We start from the raw sequence: 25,835 nt of genomic DNA on the forward strand, positions 1-25,835 counted from the left end.
GCCCCATCTTGGTGTGATGCTGGGATGTGTGTGTGGGGGGGAGGGGGGAGGGCGCACACCCACATATGCACACTAACCCCCAAGATGGCTGCAGGAGAATGAGCACCTGAATTTGCAGGACCCAACTCACACCAAGCTAACTGTCCCACCTGACTCAGCTCTGGTGAGGCCTCAGCTGGACGAATCAACCCTTTGTGCCTGACCCGCTCTGGTCCTAGCCAGCTCCGCTAACAGCCCTCAGTCCTGACCTGCTACGAGCGCTCCGGACCACCCGTGACCAGCCAGGACCAGAGCCTGCCCCCGAGCTGCCAGCCCTGGCCGGCTGATGCTCCCCTCGGCAGCAGGTTTATAACAGCCCGGCTGAGGGCATCCCCTGCACTCGGGACAGGGCTGAGCCAGAGGGGCTCATTCCCCTGGAGAGCTTCAATGGCCTCGCACGCCATGTCTGCTGCCCAGCGCACCCCAGCCCCGCAGCAACATCTCCCCTTGGGGCTCCCAGAAGGCTCCGACTGGGCTGGGCTTTGCGCACAGGCCCCTCAGTGGCTGGGTCCTGCAGGAAGGTGCTTCCGATCAACCCCTCTTGGAAAGAGCCGCCCTGGGGCAACCCCTTGCTCAGCAAGCCTGCACTAGGATTGCTGGAGTGCAGGAAAGGGAGCACCTGGGAGGGCTCCCCACAGGGTCCCCTTGCCCCCTCTCCCCTGCAGACCATTCCTCTTCCTGCCCCCCACCAGCCCTCCTGGTCTGCACAGCCCTTCCCTTCCCTTCAGTAACCTGCAGCCCATGGACCCTCATGAGCCCCCCTGGAGCTCCTATGTCTTCTCCGCCCCACAGGGCCCTCAGCCTCCCATTTGGTGCTCCCTGCCCCCCCCAGTGCACTCTTGCCCCTGGGAAATCCCCTGCAAACACAAGCTCCCAGTAACTTATATCACTTTTATTTGACAAAACAAAGAAACAAGAATGAAGAGTTCTGCGGATGAGTGGGTGGGGGGGGTTGGGGCAGGTGGGAGCCTTGAGCCTGGAACAGGGAGGAGAGCTCTGGGAAGGACGTTTCCAGCGGACTGGCCTTGGCCCTGTGCTGGTTTCCACCCCAGCCCCCCGCCCCCCACCAGAGAGACCCTCGTTCAACAGCGATTGATCAGTAAGTGACTGAGCCCAAAGGACTGAGACAGCTTGGCCCAGCGCTGGGGGCGCCCGGGGAGCAGGGGAAGGGGGAGGCAAGCACACCTGGTGCCTTCGCCCAGATGCACATTAGCAGCAGTGGAACGCAGGGCAGTGGCTAATCAGTTGGGGGTCATTGTGGCTAGGGAAGGGGGTGTCAGTCCCTGGCCCGGTGCCACTAGTTGGCCTTGGCCAAGTTCTTTCGGAGGTTGTCCAGCAGGTTCAAGAAACGGGTCTTGAGGCTCTCAGCATAGGGGGTCAGGCGCTCCTTGAAATCCTGCACGAGGGGCGTGACCTTCTCACGGAAGGCAGTGAGGTGCTGGATCACCTTGGCCTGATACTCGGCAGCCTGGGGGATGCCCTTCTCCCGAATGTCCTGCAGCTTCTGGGTCAGCTTCTGGCGCAGCTCATTGCTGTAGGGGGTCAGGTTCTTGCGCAACTCCTCCACATGCCCACGCAGCCGGTCCCGGGCCTCCTCAGCCACGGGGGTCAGCTTCTGCTGCAGGACCTCCACCTTCTGCTTGGTCATCTCCTTCAGCTCCTCACCGATGGGACTCAGCTTCTGGCGATAGACCTCCAGCTCCTCCGTCCACTTCTTGTAGAACTGCTCCAAGAAAGGCTGGATCTTCTGTTTCACTTCCTCCATCTCCTTGGTTAGCTCTTTCCTAAGGGCCTCAGTGTCCTTCACCCACAGCCCCCAGGTCTCCTTGTAGTAGGGAGCCAGGTCCTCCTGCAGTTTTTGCGCTGCCACCGTCAGGGAGTCCAGATTGTCAGCCAGCTTCAGGCTGCAGGGGAAGACAACGGGGCTGGGGTTACACACCGCTGCACGGCCTCTCTCCTGGCAAAGCCCAGGGAGGCCCTGGAGACGCAGCCTTGTTCCCAGAAGGGATGGGACGGTACAGCCAGCAGATGGGCTCTGCTCCCAGCCACTGCCTTGTCATGGGACTAACACTGGGAGCTGGGAACTCCTGCGTTCTAATCCCAGCTCTAACACTGACTCCCTCTGGCCAATCACCTCACCCTGCAGTTCCAGAAGGGTTCACACATTTTGGGTGCCCAGCTTGGGATGCCTGGGGCCTCAGAGTGGCTGACACCCCAGGTCTGGGTCAAGTCAATGGTAGAATTAACCTCTTCCATGCCTCAGTTTCTCCAGACAACCTGGGGACGACAAGGCTAACTCGGTTGTCTGGTGGTGGAAGGAGGGAGAGTGCTAGATCCAGCGCAAAGGTGAGGGGTGTCACAGCTATCAGCTGCTGTGCAGTGCAGGCCACTGGGCACCCCACAGTGCCAGCAGGGACAAAGCCCCCCCCCCCTTAACTCCAGGGGCAGGGCTTTTGTGATCACCACTAGCTGCTGGGTCCTAGGGCCTGACACACACAGTCGAGCAGTTCCCATTGCAACCAGACGAGGACAGTGGCAGCACATGGGAGACGGCTTCAGGACCAGGGGCGTCCCCTCAGACTGCAAGTGTGTGGCACAAGGCTACAGGGCCTGTGCTGACCTCTTAACAGCCGGCTCCTCCCCAGAGTCAGCTACTTACTCGAGCTGTTTGCCAACTGCAGAGGTCTCAAACTGGGCAATGGCTTCCTTGCCACTGGCCTTGACGGTCTCCAGGTAGACCTGGACCATGTCCTTGAAGCGATCCAGGGGCGTCTGGGGGTCCTCATGCTGCCAGAAGTGGCGGGCCTGAGTCCCTGCAAGGAAAGCACAAGAGGGCTCAGGACCAGCTCCCCAAATCCCACTCCAGAGACACTCACCACATGGCACCTCCTGCCCAGATTAGTCCCTGGGCTGGAGTTGGAAGCTGCTTGTGTTACCAACTGCAGGCTTGGCAGACAGTGCCCAGCTGTTTGAGCCTCCTGGGGAGGAAGGGTTTCCTGGGGGAAACTGGCCCCTTTACATGTCTCTGGTTTGGGGAGTTACAGGCTGGGTCCTTCAACTGGGGCAGTGGGCTTACCTGGCCCAGCCAAGATTATAGCTCCAGAGCTCCTGGCTCCCAAACCTCAGCTCACTCGCCCACCCTGCCCCTCTCTCCGACCCCTGAACATCCCCACGCTCTCCCTGCTGCACATAGCCTCGTCTCTGCTCCCTGGCCCAGACAGGCGCCCGGAGGCTCTGGGTGCTACTTTACTGCACCATCATCTCCAAACCGCTTTTAAAGTCACTCTAGGCTGGATGCCTTCTGCAGAGGCTACCTGGGCCTGGCCCCTTGCACAGCAAGGCACATGGGCCTGCCCAGGGCTCTGACTTCTGGGGCACCACGTGCCCTGGGCTGAATTCAGCTCCTCCGCCCTCCGTGCTCAGGGGTGCCTGCATTCACCCCGCCTTCGAGTTTTGTGCTGGTTTTTGGCCCTACCTGTGAGGAACACCAGGGCGAGGATCACAGTGCCTGCTCTCATCTTCGGCTGAGTCTCTCAACCTGGGGAAGGCAAAAACGTTTGGGACTCAAGCGAACAAATAGAAACTGCTTAACAGAGCAAGGAGCTGCCAGTCGATGATCACTGGAGGACTGTGACAATCTGGGACAAGCCTGGCTCCTTCTGTCACTATCCCCCAGGGGAGAGCCACTTACCCACCTGGCATTGCCCCATTCAAGGCAGCTCAGGGCTCTGCATCAGCCTGACTGGCGAGACCATGTAACAAAAGCCATTAGGTGCCTTTACAGCAGAGCAAGCAAGCGCCCAGACAGAGGCAATGAGCAGATTAATGGGTCAAGGGTTCATGAGCTTTCTGCTTCCCAGTTATGCTGCTGCTGATTTAGTTCTCCCAGGGTGGGGTGAGGATATCCCCTTCCCTCCATTACCTCTCACAGCAGTTACACTCAAGGGCAGGTTTAACCTCCCAGGACAGAGGGAGGCTGCACAGAGCAGCACCAATGCTCCAAGACAGGGCAGGACTCCCCAGCTCTCCCCAGGAACAATTCCCAGCAAATCACACTCCTAGAAGGATTGAGGCGCTTACCAGTTTCACTGCCTCCTGCTGCTGCTGCTCCTCTTGAGTGTGGCTTGTGTGTCCCCAGTGCTGTTATTTATACCGGAGAGGGGATTTATCCTGGAGATAAGCTCGGGAAAGCACTCCCAAGTTCTGATTATGTGGCGCTTAGAGTTCAAGGATCGAACACATCCCCGCTGTGGACGGGCGCGATCAAGGAGCAACTGCCTGGGAGGAGAGGCCAGAACAAACAGGCTCCTGCAGTGGGAGCCTCCAGACCAGCAAGGCTGTTTACTTACTTCGGCTGACCCAGATTTTCCACCAGCCACAATGGGACCCCTCCCTCTCCCCAGCCCTTCAGAAGCCCCTGAGATTCGATGGGAGCCAGTGAGCGATTTGTATCCTCATGGATTCAGCCGTGTTTTCTCAGGACACCTCATGCCTGCGTGTTTTTCTTTTGAAACAATGAAATTTGCACTAGCCACCATGTGCCCCTCATCCCAGCTCTAAAGTAACCACTTGCAGGTCGCCCTGGGTGCCCAGCACAAATGGGAACCTGCCAGGCAGACAGCACTGAGCCCTGTGGTGCTGTGTGCAATGGGGGGGTGTAGGACCACTGGAACGGAGATGGGTCTCGAAGTCTGGAATACCAAATGCTCTAACCTCCCACATCCCTGCCACGGCCTCTGACAAACTCCTTCAATTCCCAGCCTCGGCGAGAGAATGGCTCAGCCCCGAAGGACTACCTCCAGAGCTGAGACCATCCTAAGCCAAGCCACCTATCTAAGCAATTTCCTGAGGAACATGGGGCTCACCCCAGAGCGCTTCCCCTTTGGCCTGTATGGGGTCAGGGGACAAGAGGGCATCAGGCCAGGGAATCAACTCCCTTTTTGGGCCATTTAAACGGACAGGATTCCTCACAGCCATAGCAGGAGGCAGCCCTACCTGTGGAGTGCCCCTTGGACTGCAGGACCCAGAATTCAGCAGGCTGCAGGACATGTAGTGTGGAGGTGGGGGAGGGAGGGGCTGTGTCAGCCCTGGGCAGCGACCTGGCAATTGGTGCAATTGGTCCGATTTGTTCTTCACAGACATGGGCGTGAGCTGCTGGGATAATCCAGCAGCAGAGACAAGGGGCCAGAGAATTCACCCAAACTGCACCCAGGGGATGTGAACATGGGTCCGGCAAGGGCTCTGCTGAAAGACACCAGCATGCTCTGGACTTACTGCACCAGTTGCTTCACCATCACACATGGCTGGTCCAGATAGCTCCTGCCGCGCTGGTCTGGCTCAGAGAGAAACGGCATTGGGACAGGGTGGAGCTGGGGCACTCAGAGCAGGAGCTGCCCCAGACAGAATGAACAGGCACCTGCTGGTCTCCAGCCACACCAGTGCTGGGGACGCTCTGGGACAAGTCAGTCCCTTTCCCCCGGCCCAGTCACACTTTCCTGGTGGAGTTTTGGACACTGTTTTCAGTCCTAAGGCCTTTCTTTATTCCTACCCCATAGACCTCATTCCCCCTCCAGCTGTGAGCACCCATCCAGCAGTCCAGGCAGGCTCAGGCGGATTGCTCTTGGCAAGGCCCGGCTGAGGCACCAAGTGACTTCCTTCCACCAGCACAGCGACACAGTGGAACGGGGGGCTGTCCTGTCAGGAGAGGGCACCAAGGAGTTGTTACAGCCCACAGGAATAGACCCCAGTGTCCTGGCAACAACTCCACAGTGGGCCATTACATCCCAAATCACTAAACTCCCCCGGTAGTTTCTGCTGTATATGTAATTCCCTTCTCCTTCCGTGAGGGGGGTCCTATTACTGGTACCATGCAGGTGCCTTGCTCCACTCCCAAGGTGGTTCCTTTTCAGTTCTGAATTAAATCTCTCTGCCCAGGGTACTGAACTCACTGAGATGCCATTTAACTGGCAGCTTGTTCTGTTTCTTCACACTCTGGCTTGGAAGTGAGACTAGGGGGCACAGGAGACGGGTAAGATGGATGGATACTGCCCCCTACTGAAGCTGTGATAGAGTAGAGCGATCACAGGAGAGTTCAAGGTGGGGGGGGGGGGAGAGCAATAACAGAGGTATAGTTTGGTTGTGCTGGGATAGGACAAGCAGCCCCCAGGATTGAGTTTGTCATCAACAGAAACTGGGGAGAGAAAACAAGTGATAATGGAGGGAGCGCGAAGGAAAAAGCAGCAGTGACCCCCATCACAAGCTTAAAGGTCTGGTCAATATCAATAAGCCGCTAAAAGGGTGAGAACTGATGGACTTACTGTAGTTCTAACAGGAAAACAGGGAAGGGGTCAAGGACCATAGCAGCCTTAACTTGAAGCACACACTTAAGTGCTTTGCAGAGCCCTGGCCTTACACTCTGCATTGCAAACCCTGAATAGGAGTTGCACAGTTCTGCTGTGAGAGTATCCGAATGAAACCTGGCACCTGGACTTTCACCTCTGCTGAGGTCCCCAGAGCAGCAGGGACTCATCTGCATGCACAGGAGGAGCTTAGACAGTGAGTGATCTTACAGATCCACAACATGAGCTTAGGGCAGGGAACCATCAATTCCCACTAAGAATCCCTTTGCTTTAGGCTGTATCTTCTCTGCGGGGCTAGGGCGGGTAAATGAGAGATTTCAGAGAAACAGATCAGAGTACAATTACCAGGAACCTGAAGGCACTATAAAATTCAGGCACTTCTTCATTTAATCATCTGAAGCTGGGATAAATTGGCCAGGGAGACAGAACATGCAAATCCTGCCCATATCTTCTGAGTAAGTTTATTAACAAAGCAGATAAAATCTCATACCAGAAGCCATTGAGCTTCTTAAATGAGGTCTGTGCTGCCTTTAAAAAACAACTTGATTGCATTTGGATGCAAAATGAAGTCGATCCATTGACAGTCGATGTATCAAAGGTCATCTAGCCTAGGGAAGTGCTTGTCCATTTGGAAAGAATGGGCAAAGACCGCAAAGGCCTTCCCACTCCTTAACAGCCTCTGGAACTTCCCTATGCCAGCCCCTGACCACACACCTTCCAGCAATGCGTTAGTACAGTGGTTTCCAACCTTTTTTCATTTGCAGACCCCTAAAAAATGTTGAACGGAGGTGTGGAGCCGTTTGGAAATCTTAGGCATAGTCTGCAGACCCAAGTTTGAAAATCACTGTGTTATTAAGTTGCATCCTGAGGTGTTCAGTTCAGATGGTGCTCAGCAGGTCAAGGGAGTCTGTTTCCACATGTTACGCAGGAGCCCCCATTCTGTCTATTTCAACTTTGAAAAGTCAGAGGATCACCACCAACGGTGATTTCATATGGCAGGTTGGATAACAGACTGAAACATGTAGCAACTGGAGAGCAGCCAACCCTGGGCACACTGCAGCTTTCAACTTCTGGGATGTTATACAGAGAATCCAAGTTGGGCTGGCTTCTCCTTTGCATCAGATATTGAGCAACACCACAAAGAAGAGATCACAAGATCATAATCATGATTTTATTTGTCATGATCCCATTGTCCAACTAAGTTACTAGTTGCAAGTGACCCACAAAAAAATGGACTAAAGATTTACTGAAAGTTGTTTGTTTTTAGTCCAGCATAAACGAGGAAGAAAAAATACTTCGGACATTTCCAAAAAACAGAAATAATAGCAAAGTATATTAATATACATTCAACATATACTGCGCGTATTGATTACTACAATACAAAGCAATGATAAAAAAGTGTGATACGGCGAAATGGCACGGTTAAGCAAGTCCCTGCTTTTCTTTTGGATGGCTACTGTAGGGCGGCTGTCAACTCTCCCAGAAATATGTCATGTAAACAAAAGGAAAACAAATCAAAGATACAGAGCAATGTCAAAAAGCCTTTCAGCGTTTCTTGGTACCTCTCACTGAAGTCCGGCAAGCCCTGTCTGGGTCCCCCACCCTCCCAACACACACCGCCTATTTTACATGTTAAAGAAATGTAACTTGACAACTACACACCAATAAAATCAGAGTGACATTAGGCTTTCTAGAAACATTGACCTGGGAGATACTGTTAGTCAGTTGCAGATTTCTTCTCTCCCCTCCCCTCTCATTTTCTTCTAATTGCAGGTCCATTTATGACAATTGCTGGGGACTTTGGGGAAGAGATGGTGATAGCAAATTAACCTTTGCCATGCTGGTCTCACACTTCCTTCTGTGCAAATTCAGGAGGGTTGGACTGATTTTTCCTTTATTTAAAAAAAAAAAAATTCCCCAAAAAGTGTCAATAATAGGAATTTTCAGTTGTAGCTTTTAAAGTTCCAAAGGCAATGATGACACAAAATACTCCCTTAGGTCCAACCACTGGAGGGGGCATTGGTTTCTATCAGTCAAGGAAAGAAATTAAAAAGAATGACAAAGAAGAGATCTATGCATGTCTGAATTTGTATAAAGGAGAACATCACTTCTGCCACTGGCACAAGAGAAAAAAAACAGTCATAATTACAATGTCATTAAAAAGAAATAAAATACTTTGAACAAAAGGTGCAAGTCACAATTCAAATAGAACAGAATCTAGTTAAAAATTTCTCTCAAACAGAAATTCCTTTTGTCTTTTATTATTAATAATAATAATAATAATAATAATAATAAAAATAAAAACAAAAACAACAACATTTACCATAAAACAATTCCTACATGATCAGGAGGAAAAGCTAGAAAGACAAAGAGAAACAACCTGTCTTCTTTACTTTAAACTGGGGGGGAAAAAAAAGGGGGTCAATACATGGGTTTGAAAGGAAAAGGTATTAAAAAAGGAAGGGGGGGGAAATGATCCTTTTAGCACAATGACCAAAAATAGAGAAAAATAAAAGCAGACAAAGATGAGAGAGACAAAGCGTATTGCACCACTGGAAGAACCAGTGGGGTCGGGGACGCAATCTGCCGCAGGTCAGATGGGGGTGGGTTGGACAGGCTAGCATCGTGGTAAGGGAGACTGGAGTTGCTCTTGCCCCAGAGTAGGTCTGGGCCCCACTATCAGTTCAGATGCAAAGGATATGGAAATAAAACTACAGCGTGGCCTTCTTCTGCCCTTGGGGCTGGGCTTGTGGGGCATGGTGTGCGCTGGAACCCTGGAAAAACGACTCTGGTTTTGGACTTGGTTTTCAGAAGCTCTGCTTATTGCTTGCCAAAGGACAGAGCTTCAAATTCCCTCCCTGCCCCTTGCTTCCCCTATTCAGGCAGGCTCCAGGAAGGCATTTGTCCCACGCTCTCCTACTTGTCCCCAGAAAAAGATGATGTTAGACAGGTCTTAAAAGCAGGGCTGGATGAAGGAGAGAACGCCTGAGTCTGCACCATCCATGATGGCCTGGCCCTTCGCATTTAAAACCGCCTCCAAACCAAATGCAAAACTCAAGTTCCATCAATCCTTTCACACAGGGTGTAGGACTCGGGTTCTCTGGTTAGCTCTGTGATAGCTGGAGTTACAGGCAAATATGGCAAAAACGAAAGAAACCAAAAGAACGACACACTGAGGAACTGATTATGAGGAAAAGAGCCATGATATTTCAGTGAGAAATACTATGGCGATTTGGCGCAATGCTGCTAGATACTGTTGGTTTAAAATGGACCTTTTCATTTCAAAGCTGTACACAAAACCTGGAAAAAAGAGAGAGAGAGGAGAAGAGAAGAGAGGAAAGAAGAGAAGCGGTGTTAAAGGCCAGGACAAGAGACAGACATTTCTCCTTAAACATCCCTCTGCTCGCCCCATGCTCCAGCCTGACAAAGCCAGCTACGTGCCCTGAGCGCTCATGCTGCCAACGTCACAAGGGGCTTGAAAGAAAAGGGAGACGTGCACAAGGAGGGGCTGTGTGCCCCCTGCTCCATGCAGCTAACAGGATCACGCAAGTTGACAGACTACCATCTTCAGGTGCCATGTCCTTCTACCAACAGCAGCAGAAGCTCCTGAAAGCTGCCCCTCCACAGAAAGGGGATGAGCCAAACAGACAGGCCTGAGTCCCTCTACAGCTCTTCAGAGAGCTGCCTCCTGGCTCCCCCAGTCTGGAGTTCACTCTCCCCACACACCACAGTACAGATGGGAAATACTGTTGCATGTGCTTGTTCTTGCACCAACAGCCGAGGCCTTCCCTCGCCAATCCCTGCGCTCCCACCCAGAAACTATACAAAGCAGAAGTGCTGAGTAGCTACTGAAGGTCACCAGCAGCAAGTCTACGAGAGCGGCACTGTCAGCAGTACAAACAACTGACCCCTGGAAGCTTGGCAATGACATCCTCTATCTTAAACTTCATTCTCAGACCCACACCTAAGGGAGGGGCAAGGAGTTGTCTAGGGATATCTAGCCCATGGGCTACTGGTACTGGAGATCTGCCCTAGAGGCAGAAAAGGGAAGATCTGAACTTACAGAAACAAAAAAAATACTCACTCCCTCCTTCCTGCTACACCCCAGCCTGCTCCATCCCAAAGGGCACCTCCGGGTGCTTGTAGCTCAGGAGGACGTCTGTAATACACGTAGATGGATAACAAGAGGTGTTTAAATGCTGGCTGCCATCAGCTAGATTTGGATGCTCTTGACCTTCCAAACTTTCCCCACAGTCTGCAAGACCAAAGAGTAACATCAGCGCTTGTAGGCGAACAGGAGAAGTCTCTCACTGCTACTTGGGACACCGGAGTCTACCAAGGGCCCAGGAGAGCAAAGTTGATTGGAGCTTCTGGCAGAGGGCTCAGGCAGGCCTGAGGTGCTGAGTGCAGGTCAGGGCTGGCATGCAGGGTTTTCCCTCATTTTAACAGAAAGTCGTTGCAGTGAGCATGACACAAATCCAGGACTTTGCCGATGTCACAACTACCTAAGAAATCACACTGTGCTTTGTGTGCTACAGCCCAGCTGTCTCCCTGCTGCTCAGAGTGTATGGGAGAGATGACAACAGACCTTGAGAAGAATGGAGATGAGAAGCGTGTGTGGAAATTTACCTAGAAAGGATTCCAGCCAGTAGTGTGCGCTTCACAGGAATCCAAGACAAGTGTCACTATACATGGAAGCCACTATGTGCTTGAAACTACAGCACATCCCAGAATGACAAGCATCTGTAAGGGCTGTACCAGAAATAAGCACCAGCACATGCTCTGTGGGGAGGTTGGTAACAGTGCCTAGAGTCAATCAATGCAAGCTTTCGATACACAAAAGGCCAATACACCTCAACTCTGACTTGCAACAACTCCTGATCTTTCAGCCTCCACAGCTCTGCCAATGCAGATCTATTGTTCCAGCCCTTGGCCACGCTTAAACAGAGAATGCCAACTGTACCGTACTCGACAGTATTGCAACATGCCTAGTACATTGCTGGCTCCATGCACAGGAATACCACCACAGGAGGTGACTCTGTGGTGTGGACCCATATCTGATAGACCAGGATAACACAAATCAGCGTCGCTTCTGACCCAAACCAGATTGCAGCAGAATTCAATCACCTCTGAAAGATGCCTTTTCAGCCCCAGGGAAGTCCTTACCCTCGCTCTCCCTGGCATGTAGCTGCTGGCTGGCCATGAGCGATGACTGGCTGAGTACTGCATCAGACATCCGAGCAGAGCTTAGTGCTTTTCCAGCCATTAAACTCATTCCAGGCAAGTTATCCAGCTGGACCTGAGGAGACGGCAGAAGGAGACAGAGTCACACCCCAGTGCTCCCCCAGGACGAAAGGAGACAGTCACAAGTGCACATGTTCTTCCAGCACACTAGTAAGTTACCCCCACCAGGGCTTGACTATGCCAGAACTGCTTCAAAACCCCAAAGGGCTGATGTACCCGTACGCAGTGCAGCTGTCCTTGCGCCGCTCTCTCAATGGCTGAGACCGCACTGCTAGGTTGTTCACCAATATTGCCTGGCTGGAAGTTTGGTTCTTTTGCAGATTATAAGGCACTCCGGGCTGTATTCATCCCTGCTTTAACTCAAATGTTTTCAGCAGAGGCATCCTAGGGTGCACTTGACCCTGCAGGAAAATATCATATGGACTTGGCTATATGTGGTAAACTGGGCAATGCTTGTTTAGCCACAGGTGAGAGTTTTCACTTTTGGGTTGGTCTCTGCTAAAACCACTTGAAAAACTGCATGGTACATAACAGACATGCAGTTGAGATGTTCCAAAGGCAGAGGGGGAAGCATTGCACTGGATTCCAAGTTAGCCCCACAGGGTTATAAGCGGGTCTGTATTTGGCTAGTGAATGGCTTATTTGCTCAGCCCTAGAATGCACACTTCATAGAAAGTTTTACACAGTACACAAGGCCTGGCAGCCATGAACCTTCTCAAACCTACATAGGCATCATCGCTGTTCTGTATGGTGTGATGTCTCTGCAGAGTCCTCGGTCTGTGGTGTTCAATGGAAGCTGGTCTTGCAGAATAACCCAATCCATTATGACTGGGCATCTCCATAGCTTGTCCTGGAGAACTTCTGTCCATACAATTCCCTACAATGGATTCTTGGGAGTTAGACAAAAGAGAAAGTCAATTAGTATAAAGAAGCCAGCTGTTTTCTGAGTGGTACAGAACATGGAGTAACTGCCTTAATGCAGAACTCTGGCAGAATCTCAGAAGTCAGGGGGGATGAATTAATCCATTAGCCAATGACGACTGTGCAAAAAGGATATCAACTGGACATATATTTCTTGTTCCTGACTGAGAAGCACAGATTTGTTTTTCCTTGACTCCAAAGACCATGTCTGGGCTGCTCTATTCAAGAGGATCTCACGACCGGCTCGACTATTGATCCCAGTCACAGCTCGCAGCCAACCGGAATCACTTCAAGAGTACTCAGAGGGAAGAACGCAAATTTCTGTCTCAATCAGATACATAATATTTGAGGAGAAAGAAACGTTATCAAATGCTGTGAGACACCCACAAAACCTCATTCCTATCCAGTACTAAGACAGCCTGTTGCTCCCACTTATTTGAATGGGTCAGATGCTCCAAAAGAGACCACTCCAGAAAGAGATGCTTATGGATTTCCATATAATGAAGGTCCCAGAAGGGTCATTCTGCATAACCTTGGCAAAGGGAGTTACCGATACTAAATCTGTATCAAACCGCTGCTCCTTGCCCCTTGCAAACATGTTTGTAGAAAGCTGAATATCTGCACAAGTTTCTGCCTGGCAAAGTCCATCCGTACCCTGCAGTGTCTGAGGGCAAAGGTTACATTTCTATCAAGCAAAATCTCATGTTACTAAAGGTTGCATCGGACTCTGAATGAACGAGGAAGCCTGTCCTCGTTCACTTCTGTCACACACTGAGTAGATTGTTCCACCTACCAGCCCTCTCTCTTTCTGAGGCAGGCAAAACAAGCCAGCTGCTCATTACACAAGCTTTACAGCTCTAGGGGCCTGATACTTGGTGAAATCATGGGGATCAGTGATGTTGAAAGGGGAGCATCCACCTGTCAGATTATCAAGCGCATTTGCTGCCAAGGCAGGATACACAACATCTGGTGGGGGCCTACCAGGCATTCAGCTGATGTCTATCCAGGCCACTGCGCGGCACCACACAGCACCATGAAGAGGCCCTGGTTTGATTTTCCTGCTCTCCAGACCACCAGGTGTTGGGAATACTCAGGGACAATGTGACAACTCATGGGTCAGAGGAAAGGACCAAGCACAACTCTGGAGCTGCACTGAGTAGCTCCCTCCATTTCTGCTTGGGCACAAGGACGGCTGACTCAGGGCTACAGAGCTCCTACCTCCTTGCCTGGGGAAAAAAGGAGCTGGCGGTGCTGCGAATTGCAGAGGTGCCGCACTGCTTTGGAGAGGCCATTTCCAAAGTCAGTACTGGACACTCGGGGACAAATCCAACCTGGATGTAACTCTGTTGGTGCCTATAGAGTTAGACCAGGCATAGCTGTGGTCTCTTAACTGCCAGGCATGACATCTTGCCAAAGCAATCGTAAATGGCCCTGCTCCCAACGAAACCTTTAGCAGAACATCCATTTGTTTCAGTGCCATCCGGACTGGGCCCCAAACTGTACTGCCCCAGGAAACTAACACAATTCAGGCATGCGGGGGGACCTGCACCTGTCCTAAAGAAGATACCACATTTTAGCAAAAGCGACAATGGGGCCTCCCCATTCCCAGTAGAGAACATCTGTCTCTCACTCTGCAGCCAAACAGCACTTCAGAGTCTGGGATTCTTGCTCAGCGAATGGGTCTAGACTCCAGGTCACTCTGCATGAACATGTCCTGGCTCTCACGGACGAGTTGTAGCCTTTCATCACTAGGTACAGAATCTGGGTTCACATCTCCCTCTGCATGAAGAATGGGGGTTGGCAGCCTCTTGTGCCAGCACTCCCTTTGCCCACAGTCCAATCCGATCTAACCGGCATTATCCGTGATCAAACCATCTTGCGACTAAGCTGGCAGAGACAAGTGTTGCATGTGGATCGACTTGCCTGTCTAGCCATACTATTCCTCAGCCATGCCAGTTCACTAGCCCCTCCAGCGTATGGCCTCCCAGCTCACTTGGCCTCCCCTTGGTGTTGGTGTTTTGGGGGCGGGGAGGGAGGGAGTTGAAATGCACTGATCATGCTGCTTTATATCACAATTACATGGTACTTTACCATGCTGTGGTGTTATGGAGCAGATTTTGCAATAATATAAGACTGGGTCTTGGCTTTGCCTCCCTCTGCATGGCCACAAGGTTAAGTTCAGTTACAAGTCTCACTTTCCTGGAAAAACAAAACAAAACTTGACTTTCCCTGGAAAACAAACGGTTGGAAAGAGGCAGTGAAAAAGAACTGCCACCCACCCACAGCTCTGGCTGCTGTTCAAACTGTGGGAGCGGTTGCCTGAGCGGGCAGCTCGCAAGAGCCTGCAGCTATCGGCAACCAGCTTGTAAGGGCTGCACAAAGAACATCAGTACAAATCTGGAGCAAGAGAGGAGCACAGATAGCAGCCCGTGAAGCCCAGCCACCTGCCTCCACACCGAGGCTCCAGGGAAGGGAGGAGTTCCCTTCTATACAAACAGCACACTGAGCAAGAAAACCATTTAGCACTCGCAGCTGCCACTGCTGTCAGCACTTCTCATGCTTAGGCCCAGATTACACAGTGGCTGGGAGACTCACATTTGTATCCATGGTTCATTGTAAAGCCCAATCTGAGTTCTTTCCTTCCCCCAGCTGCCACCTGAGCAGGGTAAAGCTCCCTGGCAAGAGTCAGTTATCTGCAAGTGCTTAAGACAGACAGCTTGGTTTCCAATTCCCTGCATGGCTTTAACATTACACATGAGAGACAGCGGTGATTTGTTCCTCCACCACATTAGTGATTAATCTCCAGGGCTACTCAAGGTGTTTTGGGGCTGGCAACCTGGGCTGGGCAGCGTTTCCAAAGCTGTACAGCAACTGGAGCACAACAATGCCCCGTAAGCGCATCACTGAAATCCAACCTAGTGGGCCACAGCTGGTGGGAGCCTTCATAAGGATTTAGGTGACAGGCAGCAGTAAGCGGTGGCATGCCCCAAAATGCTACGTAATGTCCCAACACACAATTACACTTCTGTCGGGCAAGTAAGTGGACCAAAGTACTTACCAGGCACGCCAGAGAACTGTAACCAGGAACAGCATACTCCTCAGTTTACATACTGACGTGCAAGTGCCAGGAAGTGGTTCATAATCTCTCAAGCAAAAATATCTCCTCTATTGTTTCCACAATAGATTTTCCTCTTAAGGGAAATTACAATTTCAAACCCATTCAAATAACATTGTGAATGTAGCTAGGGGAGCTCAAAGACAAAGTCTAACCTTTTGGGCGGGGGGGGGGGGGGAGAGAGAAAAATTATTCAAGAGAAATCACACAGTTACACTTGTTTGGGTTTAAATACCCCCCGGCCGTACTCCCCCAGTTGCTCTTCAGTGCGCATGCACAGAGCTGCTGCTAACATTTGAGTTGTTTTGTATGCAACCAAATGGAAGTGAACTCTTTAGTACTATTTACATTGAGGTTTTATTTCATTTAAATTTGTATGTAAGTGTGCTTGGGTCACTTAAATGGTAGCTCAATTGGAGCGGGAAGAGCGTAGGCTGGATTCCAACTGGGTTATTAAACACAAGGAGGAAAATAAAGGTCAGGGTAGCTACACCTTTGAGTTCCATCTTCTATATTAACACTCCAAACAGCCACATGCACACTCCCCTCCCTCTTTCAGAGCAGCTTGCACAATTTATGGTAAATGTTGACTTGTCTTTACTCATTTACAAAGTCTTGCAGTCTAAAGTCCTACTCTCCTCTGTATCATGATATTAACAGAGCAATAAGCAGGGCACAAGCATTGCTTTTGGCTTGGTTTAGTCATTCGCACCATTTTACATGCAGTTTATTTAGCTGCGTCAATAATAAAAATGACCCAGGTCAGTAAAATGAGGAACTCAAAAAAGAGGAGTTTCCGGAGCCTGCTTGTACTCTGACAGCTCTCTCCTTTACCAGGGCCATGCCTGGAAACTGAAGCACAGCAGAAAAACAGCGGTCTGACAGGACCAGTGCATTAGTGATCTAAATCACCAAATGCACAGTGATGGCAGGCCACGCCTGGCCCTAGTCCTCGCTCTGAAGGACCCCTTTCGTCTCACATGCACACCTGCTTGAACACACAACCTGACAAAATACCTGCGGTTACTGTCTCAACATTAAGCCATGCCTCCTGAGTGGGCAAAGCACCAGTACAGCAAGGGAGTCAAGAGAATGCGGGTGGCTTCAAATAAGATGCATCTCATTCCTACAGCAGATATAGCTCTACCCTGCTCAGGACTGCCAAGTGGTACGGCTCAATGCCTTCGCCTCTCTTGAATGGGCGGGCAGAAGATGAATTCTAAACACACAACTACAATGCAGGGAGAACAGTCATTTAAAGAGACCACTTGCCATGCTGCTCTGTCACCACAGTTACGGTGGGTGGGGAGACCAGGAAAGGGGACAGTAGTTTCCACAGGACCAAAAACAGGCCTGAGGGACTCACTAGGAGCAAGTTTAACAACCAGTTTTCCTAAATCAGATCATTCAAGCTCCCTCTGGGGCTACCTGTTAGTGCTCTCTGTTACTGTAGTGGAGGGAGCTGGCCCAAGAAATGACACTATGCACTACAGGCTACATTTCATTGACCCTTGTAGCACTGCCCGGACTGTGAAGGAGGAACCGGTCACAGCTTTGGGCAGTAGGGATAATTTAATACACACATATTCCCTTAATTTGGGACACTAGATTTTTTAATTTAAAAAAAAAAAAAAACAGATAAACCACCCAACATTTTGCAGCTCATCTCTAAAGGCAAAGCAGGAATCCAGGGTATTTTCTCATTACCTGCAGGTTAGAATCATCAAATTCCAAGTCCTAGGAGTCTGGGAGTATCCCTTAATTATTTAACAATTCTCCTCCTCGTTGTTTGGTACGAAGTTTGTATGAGTCCACAATTTACTTACAGCCTTAATAGCCAAAAGACTCCAGAAAATACTGCCCTAAGTTGACTGTCACTGAAACTCCTAGTTCTGTCTGTTACACACAGTCATCTCTGCTTGCATGTGGGGTGTATCTGACATTGGAAGAGGCTGTTTCATGTACACAAGTAGCACTAAGTCTTACCTCTGCTGGGCACCTTATTCCTACTGAATCCGGTAGCTGGCTGATGTCTGTAATGATGCGTCCCCAATTCCTGCCCCTGATTAACAGTTCCTAGCAGAGATTCTGGGTCCCCATGCCCTCCTGCATTTAAAAGCAGTGGGTTCTCATGGCCACCTTTGGTCAATGTATGTGAACTCTTATTGTCCGGAAAGCTGTCCCTGGCACCCTCACATGCACAGTCCTCCTCCATGCTCTCCGAATGGATCAGAGCTGGCTGGTGTACATACCCATGTGGTGCCACTGCTGCAGATACCTGCTGGATACATTCTTGTGCCCTGATTTTTAAGAGATGTTGGGGGCTGTTGTGATGGTACGTGTCAGCATTCTGATAAGGCACAGACAACGACTGACGCTCCGATAGGTTCTGTCCCATGCTGGTGCCCATATTCCCAGCATCTCCTTGGCTCATATGCCGGAACAATTCTTGAAATTCTTGCTGCTGTTGATGCTGCTGCCGCCGTTTGATGAGCTGTGCAAATTCTGCTGGGGGCAGTCGCATGTCCGTGTGCCCCGTGAGCGAGTGCCGGGGGGAAAGCAGTCCTTGGAGGATGTGCGGTACTTGCTGGTGTCGGCTGTAATCTGGCGGAGTTGGGGACAGCAGTGCCTGCTGGAGTGCTGATGCTGTGTAGTGCTGTGGCTGCGGCTGCTGCGTGCTTTGAGGGAAGCTGGGGAACGGGTCAAGTTGAGGGACTTTCAGGGCTTGCTGCGTTGCGGGGAATCCCACCCCTGCTGATGGGCTGTAGTTGCTGGGGGATGCACGGGCCTGATCGGAGAACAGGTGGGGATGTAAGTGCACCTGGTCATAGCTAGCAGGGGGATACCTGTTCATGTTCAAGCTGCAAGGAAGAAACAACAGCGATTGTGTTGCAGCAGCCAAGAGCAAACCCATGAATGCAGAGAAGGCCACCACCACTCAGGTACTCTGCACAATCTCCCAATCAACTCCAGCAGGCTGTACATGCTCAGGGTGGTGGCTTGAGGGCCTAGCTAGAGTGAAGCAGAGGGGACCAAGGTTTGTCACCCAGCAGCTCTTTGTGGGAGAGCTGCAGAGACAATGCACTCAGACCCTGAAGAAGAGCACATGCCCCAGGTCAACAATAACTCCGCAGGGCCAGGTAACAAGGAAGGTTTGAAGTCTCTGGAGAGACCTGGGGGAATGTAGCTGGGGAAAAGTAGCTGGGGAAAAAGGTGTTGTGAGAGGCAGAGAACGTCTGTCGGAGCTCTTGAAGCTAGTGTAGGCTCCGACCAGACCAGGCACAAAAGGGAATTAGAAACAGTCTCTGTACTTCTTTAATTTTGCCCCTCTTATTAAAGCGCAAGACACTACTTGAGCAGCGACCTGCGTTCCTAGAGAGAAAGCTGGCTTCCTATCCCGCATGGCTCAGGAATTGTGCTGACTTCACACAATTCTCACCCCCCAGCTGTCAGAGCACCCATCCCACTAACAAAGCCCTGAAGTCTAAGGGTTTGGACTAGGATCACAGCTAACTTCATAACATGACCAGTGCACGGCCTGCTGCTGGCAGCGAGTGCTGTGCTCAGGAGACAGAGACAGCCTCGGCGCACGGAGCCATGGTGGCAGTCCTCTGACTGGCCCGGTTTCTTTTCTCCTCCCTTCTCCCCTCAACGCCTCCCCAGGTTAGCAGAACAGTTGGAGAATGGCCTTACCTGTGTGACTCTGCACTATCAGCACTGAGCTGCTTGGACAGTGGCCTGTGGCCATACGTGAGAGAGGCCATCAGGTTAGCTCGATGCTGCATTTGGATCTGATTGGCACTCGGGTTGATGGACATGCCTCGTGGGTGAGGGGACATGCCCTGCCCTGCCCCAGCTGCCCCTTGCAGAAGGTTGTTGCTGAGCATATCTCCGGGCTCTTGCACTTGGATGGTGACCTGCTGCGGCTGCGGTGGCTGCGGCATGCCCAGGCACGTCAATGCCACGTTCGGGGGCGGGGAACAGTTACCAGACTGCTGGAAGATGGCACTGTGGGAAGGCATCGCTGGGAACTGGGGCTGAGAGGCTGCACCTACGAAGAACAATCCCTTTGAGTAACTGCACTGAGTTGTGGCAAGGCTCGAGAGCGCGCTCTGTTTAACGGATATAGCGTCTGATGCTATCAGGGCCAGAAGAAAGATTTTTCAGACCCAAGCTGCATTTCAGTGGGTGATGAGGTGTGCGCCTTTCCTGACTATTCGGAGCTAAAACTTCATCATAATACAGCCACAGCTAAAAATACTTGCAAGGTAAAAGAAACAATACCAGTGTAAAGTTATTTGCATAATCAGAGAATAATATCGCTCCCCCCCGCCCCCAGAAGTTATATGCAAGGGTCTCAGGACATGAAATATAACAACATATTCCAGCTGGCAAGATCCACTGCAAAAGTATTCAGATAACACCAGCCCCTTGTGCCAGATGTCAGAGTAGCAGCCGTGTTAGTCTGTATTCGCAAAAAGAAAAGGAGGACTTGTGGCACCTTAGAGACTAACAAATTTATTAGAGCATAAGCTTTCGTGAGCTACAGCTCACTTCATCGGATGCATTTGGTGGAAAAAACAGAGGAGAGATTTATATACACACACACAGAGAACATGAAACAATGGGTTTATCATACACACTGTAAGGAGAGTGATCACTTAAGATAAGCCATCACCAGCAGCAGGGGGGGGAAAGGAGGAAAACCTTCCATGGTGACAAGCAAGGTAGGCTAATTCCAGCAGTTAACAAGAATATCAGAGGAACAGTGGGGGGTGGGGTGGGAGGGAGAAATACCATGGGGAAATAGTTTTACTTTGTGTAATGACTCATCCATTCCCAGTCTCTATTCAAGCCTAAGTTAATTGTATCCAGTTTGCAAATTAATTCCAATTCAGCAGTCTCTCGTTGGAGTCTGTTTTTGAAGCTTTTTTGTTGAAGGATAGCCACTCTTAGGTCTGTGATCGAGTGACCAGAGAGATTGAAGTGTTCTCCAACTGGTTTTTGAATGTTATAATTCTTGACGTCTGATTTGTGTCCATTCATTCTTTTACGTAGAGACTGTCCAGTTTGGCCAATGTACATGGCAGAGGGGCATTGCTGGCACATGATGGCATATATCACATTGGTAGATGCGCAGGTGAACGAGCCTCTGATAGTGTGGCTCATGTGATTAGGCCCTATGATGGTATCCCCTGAATAGATATGTGGACAGAGTTGGCAACGGGCTTTGTTGCAAGGATAGGTTCCTGGGTTAGTGGTTCTGTTGTGCGGTGTGTGGTTGCTGGTGAGTATTTGCTTCAGATTGGGGGGCTGTCTGTAAGCAAGGACTGGTCTGTCTCCCAAGATCTGAGAGAGCGATGGCTCGTCCTTCAGGATAGGTTGTAGATCCTTGATGATGCGTTGGAGAGGTTTTAGTTGGGGGCTGAAGGTGATGGCTAGTGGCGTTCTGTTTTCTTTGTTGGGCCTGTCCTGTAGTAGGTGACTTCTGGGTACTCTTCTGGCTCTGTCAATCTGTTTCTTCACTTCAGCAGGTGGGTATTGTAGTTGTAGGAATGCATGATAGAGATCTTGTAGGTGTTTGTCTCTGTCTGAGGGGTTGGAGCAAATGCGGTTATATCGTAGCGCTTGGCTGTAGACAATGGATCGAGTTGTATGATCTGGATGAAAGCTAGAGGCATGTAGGTAGGAATAGCGGTCAGTAGGTTTCCGATATAGGGTGGTGTTTATGTGACCATCGCTTATTAGCACCGTAGTGTCCAGGAAGTGGATCTCTTGTGTGGACTGGTCCAGGCTGAGGTTGATGGTGGGATGGAAATTGTTGAAATCATGGTGGAATTCCTCAAGAGCTTCTTTTCCATGGGTCCAGATGATGAAGATATCATCAATGTAGCGCAAGTAGAGTAGGGGCATTAGGGGACGAGAGCTGAAGAAGCGTTGTTCTAAGTCAGCCATAAAAATGTTGGCATACTGTGGGGCCATGCGGGTACCCATCGCAGTGCCGCTGATTTGAAGGTATACATTGTCCCCAAATGTGAAATAGTTATGGGTCAGGACAAAGTCACAAAGTTCTGCCACCAGGTTAGCCATGACAGTATCGGGGATACTGTTCCTGACGGCTTGTAGTCCATCTTTGTGTGGAATGTCGGTGTAGAGGCTTCTACATCCATAGTGGCTAGGATGGTGTTTTTAGGAAGATCACCAATGGACTGTAGTTTCCTCAGGAAATCGGTGGTGTCTCGAAGATAGCTGGGAGTGCTGGTAACGAAGGGCCTGAGGAGGGAGTCTACATAGCCAGACAATCCTGCTGTCAGGGTGCCAATGCCTGAGATGATGGGGCGTCCAGGATTTCCAGGTTTATGGATCTTGGGTAGCAGATAGAATACCCCAGGTCGGGGCTCCAGGGGTGTGTCTGTGCGGATTTGTTCTTGTGCTTTTTCAGGGAGTTTCTTGAGCAAATGCTGTAGTTTCTTTTGGTAACTCTCAGTGTGATCAGAGGGTAATGGCTTGTAGAAAGTGGTGTTGGAGAGCTGCCTAGTAGCCTCTTGTTCATACTCCGACCTATTCATGATGACGACAGCACCTCCTTTGTCAGCCTTTTTGATTATGATGTCAGAGTTCTTTCTGAGGCTGTGGATGGCACTGTGTTCTGCATGGCTGAGGTTATGGGGTAAGCGATGCTGCTTTTCCACAATTTCAGCTCGTGCACGTCGGCGGAAGCAGTCTATGTAGAAATCCAGGCTGCTGTTTCGACCTTCAGGAGGAGTCCACCCAGAATCCTTCTTTTTGTAGTGTTGGCAGGAAGGTCTCTGTGGGTTAATATGTTGGTCAGAGGTGTGTTGGAAATATTCCTTGAGTCTGAGACGTCGAAAATAGGATTCTAGGTCACCACAGAACTGTATCATGTTCGTGGGGGTGGAGGGGCAAAAGGAGAGGCCCCGAGATAGGACAGATTCTTCCACTGGGCTAAGAGTATAGTTGGATAGATTAACAATATTGCTGGGTGGGTTACGGGAACCATTGTTGTGGCCCCTTGTGGCATATAGTAGTTTAGATAGCTCCTTGCAACAAAGCCCGTTGCCAACTCTGTCCACATATCTATTCAGGGGATACCATCATAGGGCCTAATCACATCAGCCACACTATCAGAGGCTCGTTCACCTGCGCATCTACCAATGTGATATATGCCATCATGTGCCAGCAATGCCCCTCTGCCATGTACATTGGCCAAACTGGACAGTCTCTACGTAAAAGAATAAATGGACACAAATCAGACGTCAAGAATTATAACATTCAAAAACCAGTTGGAGAACACTTCAATCTCTCTGGTCACTCGATCACAGACCTAAGAGTGGCTATCCTTCAACAAAAAAGCTTCAAAAACAGACTCCAACGAGAGACTGCTGAATTGGAATTAATTTGCAAACTGGATACAATTAACTTAGGCTTGAATAGAGACTGGGAATGGATGAGTCATTACACAAAGTAAAACTATTTCCCCATGGTATTTCTCCCCCCCACCCCACCCCCCACTGTTCCTCTGATATTCTTGTTAACTGCTGGAATTAGCCTACCTGCTTGTCACCATGAAAGGTTTTCCTCCTTCCCCCCCCTGCTGCTGGTGATGGCTTATCTTAAGTGATCACTCTCCTTACAGTGTGTATGATAAACCCATTGTTTCATGTTCTCTGTGTGTGTGTATATAAATCTCTCCTGTTTTTTCCACCAAATGCATCCGATGAAGTGAGCTGTAGCTCACGAAAGCTTATGCTCTAATAAATTTGTTCGTCTCTAAGGTGCCACAAGTACTCCTTTTCTTTTTGTGCCAGATGGAGAATCTTTTACATTGGCTATCTGCGCCAGGCACTAGAATTTGGAAAAGACATGAACTGTTTTCCCAAGTGCTTTATAAAACCATAAGGTTCTGACAAATGGCCTGCACAACAGGACGACAGATGGCTTGATATACTCAGTGCTTACCATGAGTCTGTAGCATGCTGCTATTCACAGGAGGGGGGCTGCTATTTGGCTGCCTGAAGAGATGATTATTAGGGTGGTTTGGGGGTGGACTAGATGGCTGAATCCGTAACCTACACAAGAAAATAAGCATCTTCGTAAATCACTCTTCCTGATAAAGACACTTGTTCAAGTTTTGGAACTGAACTCTACGTGCTTTTAAAAAAAACCCAAATATAAAAAAACTCCTTTAGAATCTTAAAGGCTTTGCAACATAATTTCTATTTTATCTTCATTAGCTATCTGGATAAGGGAGTATGGTTAGTGCACAAGCCTGGGACTCAAGGATCCTGAATTCTATTCCTGACTCACCATGACCTATGGCAAGGCTCTCCCCCTCTGCCTCAGTCTTCCTCATCTATAAAATGGGATGATATTTGTTAGCCAACAGAGGGGATGGGGAACACTCTAAAGAGTGTTTATAAATGGCTTGGCATACAAGGTGCTAGAGAAAGTGCTCGTGCTATTATTGAAACTCATTTGTTTTCAAGTTGGCCAACAAGCAGCCATTCCGTGTCAATTTAAAACAATGTTGTGCCATCAGGTTACTTTCAAGGTTTTCTTGGTCAGAAATGTTAAGAGCCTGATTTCCAGAGACATGTGCTCCTACAGCTCCAGCTGCAGCCTGCACAGGCCTCTAGGAATGAGGACCAGTTCTCTAAGGTTATATGCCCCCAGCTGGCTCTGGGACAGGCCCCAGTGCATCACTGAGTGACAGCTTCACCCTCTCCTCCCCCCCAAGCACTTTGCCAAAGCAAACCCCTTTCTTTACCTCTGCAGCTGGTGGGTGAGCAGAGCTGGCTGGTTTTCACATGGAGCTTGCAAGGGTGGAGATGGCTGAGGTGGGCGAATACAATCCTGAGCCAGGCACCAGAAAGGAGAGGAGCAAAAAGTTATTTGCAATTAGTCAGTTCATCTTGATTGAGAGAGTTTGGACCAATAAATTAATCAACCTGAGACAGAAGCTCTCACTATCCTATCAGCTGTGCATACATTGTTTTTGAAAAGCCTTCCCCCTTGTTCCTCATTACAGCAGGTCGAGCAATCTAACTTGCCACATATACAGACGTTTTTCTCCCTAGTCCCACGGGGCCATTCAACACCTCTACCTGTGACACTGCAGGAAAACCTGGTTAGGGTTCAGGGGCCAGGGTCCCGGTTCCAGTACCTGAATCTGCTGATGGAGAATTTGATGATGCTGCTCCTGCTGGTATAACATGTGCTGCTGCTGTGTCTTCTCCAGCGTTCTCTCGTCCATATGCCCACCGTACATCTTCTGCAGTTGCTCACACTCCTGTAATGAATTCAATACACCCACAACGTGATCTCTTCCTGCACAGCGACCCTGCTGTGCAAAACAGCTTTCACTCTGCAGTCTCCTTGGCTGAAAGAGCCAGAGAAAAAGAAGAAACTGCAGGACAGAAATCCTAATCCACGTAGTTAGCAGCACGTGTGTGCTTAACACCAGGGTCATTCCAACTCTCTCCTACAGTGGGAAAGAAATAGATGCTCATGGAACTAAACTCACAGGCTATTTAGTCTTCTTACACTGCAACTGCAAGGAGCGGCGCAGGGCAATTCCTCTCTTAGGGCCCAATCCAACTCCAGCTGAAATCAACTGCAAACTCCAGCTGAGGTCCAAGAGAGGACTATGCAATTTATGCCACAGCAGAGCAAAATGGCCTTTCAATGAACGTCATATGGACTGCGATGGCACTTCACTGCCATTAAAAACTGGTGAAGGCACCAGTGGCTTTTAGCTGAAGTGGCTAAGAGGATTTTCAAGAGTGTTCTTCAGTCTGGTTACTCTGTGCAACACCAGAGATTGTTATTCAAACCAATTAAACAAGCAGGCCAGGACCAAGAACCAACCATTTCAACTTTGAAATGGAATTCTGGGGACTGATTTCATTGTGTGCGAGTCTTGGGAAGAAACTCGCAGACAGTTTCTAGGGAGCACAGGTATCAGGGCCCACGTTCCTCACTTGAGCCTGACTTCTCGGCCCTTACGTGTGTTTCTAAAGTGATATGTCAAGTCCCCAAAAAAGGGGGCAGCCTCCAAGGTCCCCAGGCTGCAGCAGAGATAAAGAGGATGATGGCAATTCTACAAAACATGCTCAAATACACAGAAGGGGGAGGAT

The 25,835-nt window shown here is 50.0% G+C and overlaps 2 protein-coding genes across 18 annotated transcripts in view; both read right to left on the reverse strand.

Moving 5' to 3' along the window:
• Nucleotides 1-1,138: 1,138 nt before the first annotated feature.
• Nucleotides 1,139-17,357, reverse strand: APOA1 (apolipoprotein A1). 2 transcript variants are annotated; one of them, XM_038380485.2, is made up of 4 exons: nt 4,120-4,357; nt 3,515-3,577; nt 2,699-2,852; nt 1,139-1,943 (listed from the first exon to the last, which is right to left on the reverse strand). In XM_038380485.2, the coding sequence occupies exons 2-4, from the start codon at nt 3,555-3,557 to the stop codon at nt 1,337-1,339; spliced, it is 804 nt and encodes a 267-aa protein (XP_038236413.1). In that variant the 5' UTR covers nt 3,558-3,577; nt 4,120-4,357; the 3' UTR covers nt 1,139-1,336. The 2 variants fall into 2 exon arrangements, with proteins under 2 accessions (XP_038236413.1, XP_043356680.1); XM_043500745.1 differs by lacking the exons at nt 2,699-2,852; nt 3,515-3,577; nt 4,120-4,357 and adding an exon at nt 15,376-17,357.
• The window catches only part of SIK3 (SIK family kinase 3), a 150,919-nt gene continuing 132,639 nt past the window's right edge, over nt 7,556-25,835 (reverse strand). For 4 of the 16 annotated variants that reach the window (XM_043500740.1, XM_043500737.1, XM_038380478.2 and 1 more), the window contains 8 exons: nt 24,863-25,078; nt 24,467-24,552; nt 23,659-23,768; nt 19,372-19,729; nt 17,665-18,539; nt 12,368-12,531; nt 11,526-11,697; nt 7,556-10,653 (listed from right to left, as the gene is read on the reverse strand). In XM_043500740.1, coding sequence (XP_043356675.1) covers nt 10,496-10,653; nt 11,526-11,697; nt 12,368-12,531; nt 17,665-18,539; nt 19,372-19,729; nt 23,659-23,768; nt 24,467-24,552; nt 24,863-25,078 — 2,139 coding nt within the window. In that variant the 3' untranslated portion in view covers nt 7,556-10,495. Of the gene's footprint in view, nt 14,763-17,664; nt 18,540-19,371; nt 19,730-23,658; nt 23,769-24,466; nt 24,553-24,862; nt 25,079-25,835 lie in introns of all 16 variants that reach the window. The other 12 variants (XM_043500736.1, XM_043500741.1, XM_043500738.1 and 9 more) reach the window with 10 other exon arrangements.

Source organism: Dermochelys coriacea, chromosome 22 (assembly GCF_009764565.3).
Source record: "Dermochelys coriacea isolate rDerCor1 chromosome 22, rDerCor1.pri.v4, whole genome shotgun sequence".
Classification (NCBI taxonomy): domain Eukaryota; kingdom Metazoa; phylum Chordata; order Testudines; family Dermochelyidae; genus Dermochelys; species Dermochelys coriacea.

Excerpts from the sequence above, each read along its gene's own strand:
- APOA1 (XM_038380485.2), bottom strand. The coding sequence starts at position 3,557 with ATGAGAGCAGGCACTGTGATCCTCGCCCTGGTGTTCCTCACAG. Across the intron at positions 2,853-3,514 it reads CGCCCTGGTGTTCCTCACAG|GGACTCAGGCCCGCCACTTC; the intron begins GTAGGGCCAAAA and ends CTTTCCTTGCAG. Across the intron at positions 1,944-2,698 it reads GCAGTTGGCAAACAGCTCGA|CCTGAAGCTGGCTGACAATC; the intron begins GTAAGTAGCTGA and ends CTTCCCCTGCAG.